The following is a 9,146-nucleotide window of genomic DNA, read 5'->3' as shown; positions in this document are numbered from 1 at the left end:
TTTTTTGGGAGCTGTCTCGTCGCGACTGCTTGCTGCTGCTCGTGTTCTTTCCTCGACAAATCCGGCGACATCTTCGACGACACCATGTTCAACATCAAGAATGACTGTGGCGATGTTGCTACTGAAGCGACATTCCGGTTGCGATGTACTATTTTCATCTTCTCTTACCTAGCGCTGTTAATGGTTCCATGTTCAGATCTGATGATCGTGCTTCGTTTGATGTATATAATTAAGTATTGTATCTATAATGTTGCTTTCACTAATTAAACTCACTATAAAAATTCCCAATAATCTAATAATTTTTGTTTGAAAATAGATGACTCGACTCTTTCTATATAGTATATATGGACCATTATTTCCGAACGAATAACTGAGTAATAAACAAGTTATAAAAAAACTGAGTAATAAACAACGATGTAATTGTAAAAATAAAAATTCAATCGCAATTCTTTTAAGGTAGCGTGGGTGTACCGTGTAGCCGTGTACACGCATCGATAAAGCGTGTGCAGAGAGCGGGCGGTCGCAAAAATCTCACACAGAGGGCATGACTAGTAAATACATCAGTCTTTGGTTGGGCCCCCTTGCACGCACATCCCAAGGAGGAGAGCGGAGCGTAGCACAGTGTCGTGAATCGTCGTTTCAAATTGGGCTCCAGTCTACTCCAAAGCCTGCAGCAAGCAGCCAAACACACGCACTGAGGCGCAGAGAGATAAGAGAGAGAGATGGGTTCCATGGCGCTCCTCCGTTGTTCGGCCTGCTTCCTCTTCCTCCTCAGCTCGTCGCTTGGGGCGGCGAATGGGATGTATCGCAGGGCTGGCGGGGAGGCCGACGAGGAGGGGTTCAGCAGCAGCAGGGGGGTCACCGACGGCGCCCGCGGCGCCAGGAGGGCGTGGCCGGGGTACCTCTACACCAGAGCAGTCGGGCGATGCACACCCCAGTAAGCACACGCTCCCCATTTCAGTTCTTGTATCGATTCATGGCTCCCCCTGCTGAACTAAGAAAAATATTGCATTTTTTCTTGATTCTTTTAGCAATATATGGTAGTTAATGGGTCACCATTTAGCTACTCACTACTGTGCTAAGTTAGGAATCGAATCTTGGGTAGCACTATGCAGAAATCAAGTGTGCAACGCGGCTGGGGAACAGTAAATCTGTTGGCTGGGAGGAGTTCCAAGATTGTAAATTTTCAGGCTTACGGTCTGCACAAAAGCGGCCACTTTTGGCCACTGGGTAGATCTAAAAATGGTGTTTCATCCTAAAAGGTCCAGCGGAATATGCACCAGGTTGCAAGAATGGTGTGGTCTCTCGCTAGCCCACAGCCTTTACTAATCTGCTTTTATGAAATCCCTTGTCGTACGTGCAAAGCCAACCTACGGTCCATGTAATCATCCTGTCAAGGTTTTCAGTATCTACTGTGCAGGGTACATTTTCAGTACTAGCTTGTTCTCGCATTCAACGGCAATGGTTAAGCCGTATCGCCTAGTTAGCACTAAAACATGTCATCAAGTGACTATTCTGCTGGTGTTAGTATATTTGTTGTAGTAACGGTAACCCATGGTACTCCAGAATCCACATGGCACTTTATATGGAAATTGAGTAGTTCTATAGCAGTTATTCTGAATACTGAGCTCACGTCTGCTGAACTATAATAACTGCTCTGGGTTGTGCCTTGTGAGTAGTCATGCCCGTTTCGTTAATTGAATTAATGTAGTTTTATTTCGTGCTTTCCACGCTCCGGTTGTTGAAGTTGCGCTCTAGTGGGTCATTTTGTTATGAGTAAGTGTTGTGGCCGTGTGCCTTGTGGGGCGTTCTCTGCTAAGGGTGCATGTTATCGTTGCTTATGCGCCAATTTTAGCAACCTTTTTTGGTAGGGAAAGGAAATGAACATTAAAGTGCAGGGTACTTTTTTTCCTACAAAATAGGGTACATTTTCAGTACTAACTTGTTCTCACATTCTATACGGATTTACGGTAATGGTCAAGCCATATAACCTAGTTAGAACGAAAAACATGTCAGCAAGTGACTATTGTGGCAGTTTAGTATATTTTCTGTACTAATCCATATTGCTCCACGATCCATATAGCAGTTTAACTGAATATTGAGCAGCTGATCTACAGCAGAATTTCTGAATGTTGAGCTTACTTCAGTACTTCTTCTGTACTGCCTATGGTACTGAATCAACAAACTATGATAACTACTCTGGGTTGAGTCTTGTGATCATCAAGGCAAGTTAGGTCCATTCCGTTGATTGCGCTCATGTAATTCTGCTTCGTGCTTCCGGTGCTCTGCTTTAAGTTGTGGTCTTGTGTGTCATTCTGTGATGAATAAATGTTGCGGCCTTGTGCTATGTGGGACATTCTCTGGTAAGGGTCTGCATGTTACGGTATCTTATGAGCCAATTTAAGCAACTTACTTTGGTAGGGAAAGGAATACCATGTCTAAAAATCATTGCATAACATGCAGAATACTGGTTGGTTATCTCGGGTTTAGTAATGTTAACCCGCTTGTTCCATAATCCACACCCCTATTATGCCATGTCCAGACTTCATCAGTAGAGGCATTGCCATTTTACGTAACTTAATTTTCAGCAATATACGACAAGTTTCTGGTAGCAATAAGCCGTTATCTTGCTTCCTGTGGTAACTTCCGCAGGTTCTGGAGCAGTGGAGCTGAGCAATGGCCCAACATCGTCCCTCCGGAAGCGGCGGTGTGGAAGGTGTTCGGCTCCAGGTCTGTCGACAAGTACGGCCCCCGCCTTACCCTGCTGGAGGCTACCATGAGGACCGATGACGTCGGCAGCCCCTTCACCAAGCTCGTGAAGCACGGAAGCGCGGCACTCATCAACGCCTACACTAGGACAGGCTTCCCTTTCGGTTCCTGGGAGGTGAAGGCGCTGCTGCTGGAGGCGCTCGTCTCGGAGGACGCCGCGGCCGCCCAGGCCGAGCGGTTCGAGCAGGCGAATGAGTCCTGCGTCTGAATTCTGGAAGGTGTTTCTGCCTGGAAGTCTGTATCATCAGCAGAATGTTAATGGTGGTGGTAGTATAGTAGTGGTAGTGTGTTCGTGGTAGGTCACTGCTTTTGTGACTTGTGAGACGTCAAGCGATGTTCCCAGCTGTTCGTTGTAGCATGTCATCACGTCGTGGATTTGTGGATTTCGAAAATGTAGAGTAGCTTGCACTCATGTGTCAGTCGGTGCAGTGTGTGTAGCTTGTATTTTTTTGAATGGTGTAGCTTGTATTTGGGTGTCATTGTACCTTTCGAATTGTGATTTAGTGGAAGGTATATTATGTCGCCATATCACATTTCTAGTTCTATGCTACTTTTGACAATTCCTTTATGATATGGACTATGTTTGCAATTGCGCGGGCGTGTAGTGGAATCGATCGTTTGTTTGTGATCAGCACTGGTAATTGATACTTGGTCTTGGTTTCTGCATAAAGTGAGATGTGGTCCGAGGTTTGTAGTGCCGAGATGTGCACGGAGCTGGCTGGCATGGGCTCGAGACTGCATGGCCTGCTCAGTGCTCACGACTGGACCACAGGAAAGGCAAGACTTTTGGTCAGCAGCAGTGCGCGGCGGCGACGGCGCCGGCCGGGGCTGACGAGTGACGACGCGGCGTATATCCAAGAGCCGATCTTCCAGATATGCTGATGCTTCCGATCGTAAACCCTGTCGCGCCGTGCCGCCGTGTGGGAAGGGGCCTTTTTTTTTTTTTGTTTTTTTTGAGACCCCCGTGTGGGAAGGGGCCTGTGGAGTGTGGACTGAGAGTCTGAGACTGAGAGCATCTCCACTCGTTTAGCCCCCCGCATCGAAATCCGGACGAAACAATTGCCAGATTGGACGAAATTAATTCGTAGGGAGAACCATATTTCCAGTCGTCCACCCGGAGTTCAGCGGACAAAGTCGAAATTCAAACAAATCGTCGTCCCGCTACAAGTACGGCCAGATCGGCAAAAGGATCAGCCACAGATCGGCGATCGGAGGGAAATTACACTGAAACAGGGGCGTCGGCAGTCCCGTCTGGCACGGCGGTGTCTGACGGCCCAATTTCCTCACACGCCGTGGCTGTGGTCGAAGCGGCGGCCGACGTCGCGGCGGCCGCAGTCGACGTCGAAGCGGCGGCGGCGGTCGACGTTGTAGACGGTGAGGAAGACGAGGTAGGAGCCGACGAAGAACTGGCCGGAGTGGGTCGGAGGATGTCGGTGCGATGACCCTCGTACCAAATCCTCGTCTCCTCGTCCATCAGGTCCGTGTTGCCGCCCATCAGAAACGCCAAGTCTGTGTTCCTCTTCTTCGCCGCCGCCGTCGTCTTCAGCAGGGCGATCCGGGCGCCTTGGTTGGCGAGCATCTCCCTCCACCTGCCGTCGAACTTGTCGTCCCTCCCGGCGGCGTGCGTCCTCGCATCGGCCCAGCACTTGTCGAACGACGCCTGCATCCTCTCGGCGGGATGGCCCATCTTTTTGAGGTCTTTGAGCTTCTTCTGGCCGAGTTACGGGCGGCCATCCGACGAGCCAGCGCCGGAGCGTCGGGGTTGTACTGTTCGTTCTTGCTCTTGGCGAGGCTCTTGCGGGTTTCCGTCCACTTCTCGCACTCCTCGATGCGGGAGAAGATGTTCAGGAACTTGAACGTCAAGCCGGTGTCGTCGTGGTACATGTCGAAAGCACGACGCACCTGGGGAAAAAGAGGACGGCGAGACGGGTCAGCTCACGGCGATCAGTACATGCAGGGTCGACGGAGGAGCCACGGCGCGTGAGCATGCATACCTTGGCTTCAAAGTCGCGGCCGCTCACCGGCCGTTCTTTGATCTCCTCCTGTATGTCGTGCCATTTGCTGCATGCCGTCTGTATGATCCCCCAATGGGTGGCCATGGCCTTGTCTCCCCGGTTCATGATCGTCTTGTTGAAGTAGGGATCGACGAGCTTGCGCTCGTCGAACGCCTGCTTCACTCGAAGCCAATACGTGTCGTACGACTGATTGGCCCCGGTTATGCCGTTCATGGACACGGTCATCCAAGCTTCGGCGAGGCACTCCTCCTCCTTCCCCATCCATTTGATACGCGGTTCGGCAGGCGGCGAGTCCTTCTTCCTCTTCTTCTTTCCCTTCGACAGGTTGGCGTCGCCGACCTCGGCTTTAGTTGGTTCTTCCTCTTCTTCTTCTTCGACGGCTTGGCTTCCGTCGGCCACATCCTCCACCCACCCGTTGCGCGCCGCGACAGCTGCCGTCGCCCTCGCCTCCTCTTGCGTGAAGAACCCCAGGCTCACAGCGGCGGCCGTGGAGCCGGAGTCGATCATCTCGTTCCTCACCTCGTCGTTCGGCGCCGTCGTCGCACCGAACGGGAGTGGCCCTCGTCGCAGGGCCGGCGAGATGCCCTCGTACTGGTTCTCGTACTGGTTGCGGACGGCGAGCTCCGGCGGCGACGGCGTGAACCTGGACGTTTGGCCGTAGGTGGCCTCTTGGAAAATGGCAGGCGACGATGGCGAGAAGCTCGAAGGGGAGAAAGTCGGCGGGGAACTGCTTGTACCTTGCATCGGCCATTGGCCGGGGAACATGGCGGCGCCGCCGCCGCCGCGAGCATGGCCCATGCTCATGGCCATGGAGATCTTCCTTGCTTGTTTGTCCTCCGCCGCCGCCGCCCTCTTCGCGGAGAGTTTTTTCTCCCTCTCCGCCCTGCCGCTTGTTTCGATCTGGCGTCGGAGCTCGTCCGCCGCCCACTGTGCGTTGGACACACCCGGCGGCCGCTCCTTCTTTGCCCGCGGCTTCCTCGACTTCGGCGGCATGGTGGTGGACGAGAAATACGAAGAGGAGAATGGAGATGCCTACACAAATTCGGCGCGAGAGAATGGGGATATGCAAGCAAATTGGAGGGAAATCGACAGGATTTGGCGGTCCTGTCGCCGACTACGAGGGTCCACACGATGTTTCGCACCAAATTCTTTCGTCCGGAGTCCCCGAGCGCGCCTCGGGGGACCGGGGATGCCGTGGGCTCGCCGGATGGATGAAGGGCCAAATCCGAACGAAATCGAGAAACCGGGGGCGCGACTGGTCGAATTTCGCCGTCCGGATGAGAAAAACGTCGCTCGGGGCCTCGTCGGGGAGACGAGTGGAGATGCTCTGAGAGCATTGCATGATTTGGGCGCAGTGCAATGGGTCATGGGGCGTTAAAGGGAGCTAGTGGGCTGGGCTTTATGCGGCCTAGAAGGCAATTAGGGCGACTTGTTGAGTAGATTTGCAGTGCATTTTTATTTTGTGATTTAAGAGTCCACGTGTATTAAAGATAAGCATACAGGTTTACAACCCAGATTTGCAGTGCATCTGATAGAATGATGAACAAGTTGCTATGATCCTACCACATTGGCCATCCGGCCATTATACTGTCTTTTTTAGAGCAACTATTATATTATATTTTATTAATAGAAAATCAAGTTACATGAGTAAATAAACGTGGAAACTAACAGACGGACCATGATAAATAGGTTTCCTGAAAACTTTTGCAGAGGACCATCCATAGGGTTTTCTGCACTCGCCGAAACCAGTGGTCGATATACATAGGTTTTTATTTCCGAACAACCTAATTTCATTGATAGATAATTTCTATAACCTAACTAATTACTTTTGACCTTTAAAAAAAGTAATAATCATATTTTAGGTGTTCAGAGACTAAACAGTCCATGCATGTATTTTGTAAGAAAGTGTGTCTGGAAACTATGGGTAAGAAAATATAGGAAACTCTTTATTGTTATCCCATGACTATTGGGTGAATACCTCCTTGCAAGATTTGGAGAAAGCTAAGAAGAGGTTTGCTATGCGATTTCGGCTCTAGACTCTTAAGTCCAGATTAAACTCGGCCTTCGACTTTGAAAATTGTGCGTATGTGGTTTGTCTCCTATCCAAAGTGGTTTGTTGAATGATCTGCAATTGTTTCACACTAGCGGCCTAGTCAACATAAAATATTTAGATTAAATTACAATAAAAACTACAAAATAAAATAAATTATTTTTAAAGGAAGTCATAAAATTTTGGAAAGCCTTCAAATCGGTCCTGGGTTATCATTAGTTATATGTCTGTAGAATCACAACAGCACCGCCATATTTAATGGTGGCCTTGGAAAACATGACCGAATGCAATCATTTGGATACACTCTATTTTGGCATACTAAGGCTGATGGCTAATACTACGCTGAATGAGGGCATGCAAAACTTTCTATTAAAATGGAGATAAACCCTAACCATAGTGGTCTTCCCACTATTTTTGGTAAGAAATACTATTTGTCAATCTACTCCAATTCATTTAGTTTTCCACCGTGATCTGCACCCTTTTCAAAATGGTATGAGTTTTCATTGCAAGCATTTTGTGGATTTAGAATCACTTTTGTAGAATAAAATTACATTACATACTTTACCTCTTCACATTTTAAATAGGTTTTACTATTTATATAAAATATTTCCGAATATGTATTTTCGTTAAGTCTTCATATCCTTTTCAAAATAGTTTTGTTCAACCAACTTATGTGAAACCCATTGTTACATGCTTTGTCAAACTATATTGTATGGGAAAAGGGGTCAAATCCATTATATTTTGGAAGTTATTGATTAAATATGTCTAATTTCAGTTGTTTTAAGAATTTGGATATAAGATAATAGACTTGGCCAAGAGGCGGTCATTAGAATGTTCTAGTGTACAATCACAAATGAGATACATTGCGAAAGGGTATAATATAAGTTGTGTGACTTTTTGAAAAAAAAAATTCTACACATTTTGCAAATGTTGTTTTTCAGTTTTTTTTGTTCTACCCACATGACCATATTCTAGTGTTTTTTTTTACTTAAGATTGATTTATGCTAACATAAAGTTCTTGATAGTATATTTGCACCTCGATTCTACTCTTGTAGACTTAAATATATGTGGAATGTAAAATCAAAGACTCAAGATGAAAAATAAATACTACTTCCTCTGTTCGAAAATATTTGCCACGGAATTTTCTAGATTCAAATGTATTTGCACACTAAACCCATCTTGATAAATGCGAATCCAGATAAATCTTGTAAGGGTATTTTACCCTTATCCATTATTTTGGTAACAATGACACCGTGCTAGAGTATTTGGCCTAATATGTTTATAAGGATAATCTCAGGTATTAGGCAATGAGGCATAAATGGTGTATCAAAGGAACAAGAAGGCTAAAGGAGACCCCCCACTTCAACAGCAATCAAAAAGGGGTCTACAGCAGAAATCCGGTCTGCTGCCCGGTCCAACCGGGCCAGCAACCGGCCCTTCCGGCGCACAGCTCGGTCAACCGGTCGCCAACCGGGGAAGTCCGGCGCACAACCCGGTCAACCGGCCGCCAACCGGGTTCTTCACGAGAACACAAGAAATCCGGTTGCCGACCGGTCAACCGGCCTACAGACCGGCGGGTCCGGCGCACGGCCCGGTCGACCGGTCGCCAACCGGGCGCCAACCGGCCGCCAACCGGAGGAGCTCCAGGACCAGCAAAGGGCGTCCGGTCACTGGTCCGGTCTGACCGGCCTCACCACCGGGCTATCCGGTCTGTGGCCCGGTCGACCGGGTTTCTCGAGGAAAAAGCTGAGGTGGCAAGTGACCAACGGCCATATTTTGAAGAACACTATAAATAGGTCTTCTCCTACCTCTGAATTGTAAGGCACTACACTACAAGCTGTTCTTGAGCTCTCTCTCTCTTACTCCATTGCTAGAAACACCAAAAGCCTCAGATCTCCCTCCTCCTCCACCCAAACTCAAATCCCTCCGGGGAATCATTAGAGGAGGACCCGATCTACCGTTCTACCAAGCCAAATCTCATTCCCCCTTGTATTCATTGAGAAGCTTGCTTCCTAGGGTTCCTTGGAAACCCTAGGTAGGCAAGAGGAGTCCGGAAGCATCCGGGCTGTGGATTTGCTCCGGGCAAGATTGTGAAGGTTTGGAGGCTACCTCAAAGTCTACCACAAGTGAGTGAGCTATTCCTTCGTGGGATAGGCTCCGGAGAATAGGGTGAGCCTTCGTGGCGCGGGGAATCCTTCGTGGGACCTCCACTCCTCCAAACGTGACGTACCTTGTTGCAAAGCAAGGGAACACGGGAATACATCCTCGTCTCCGCGTGCTATCGGTTATCTCTAACCGAACTCCTTACTTGT

The 9,146-nt window shown here is 48.7% G+C and overlaps 1 protein-coding gene across 1 annotated transcript; it reads left to right on the top strand.

Annotated features, from left to right (window-relative positions):
- The first annotated feature begins 589 nt into the window (after nucleotides 1-589).
- On the top strand, nucleotides 590-3,340 carry LOC127335598 (uncharacterized). The gene is made up of 2 exons (XM_051362307.2): nucleotides 590-937; nucleotides 2,653-3,340. Exons 1-2 carry the CDS (start codon nucleotides 723-725, stop codon nucleotides 2,975-2,977), a joined length of 540 nt encoding a protein of 179 aa, XP_051218267.1. The 5' UTR covers nucleotides 590-722; the 3' UTR covers nucleotides 2,978-3,340.
- The last annotated feature ends 5,806 nt before the right edge of the window (nucleotides 3,341-9,146 follow it).

The sequence above is a fragment of the Lolium perenne genome, chromosome 2, assembly GCF_019359855.2.
Source record: "Lolium perenne isolate Kyuss_39 chromosome 2, Kyuss_2.0, whole genome shotgun sequence".
Classification (NCBI taxonomy): domain Eukaryota; kingdom Viridiplantae; phylum Streptophyta; class Magnoliopsida; order Poales; family Poaceae; genus Lolium; species Lolium perenne.
The sequence above is the reverse complement of the archived record's forward strand: the minus strand, read 5'-3'. Positions and strand labels throughout refer to the sequence as shown.

What these genes read in the sequence shown, in the direction of transcription:
- LOC127335598 (XM_051362307.2), top strand. Translation starts at nt 723, where the DNA reads ATGGGTTCCATGGCGCTCCTCCGTTGTTCGGCCTGCTTCCTCTTCCTC. An exon ending in GTCGGGCGATGCACACCCCA is followed by an intron (nt 938 to 2,652) that starts GTAAGCACACGC and finishes TAACTTCCGCAG; the next exon opens with GTTCTGGAGCAGTGGAGCTG.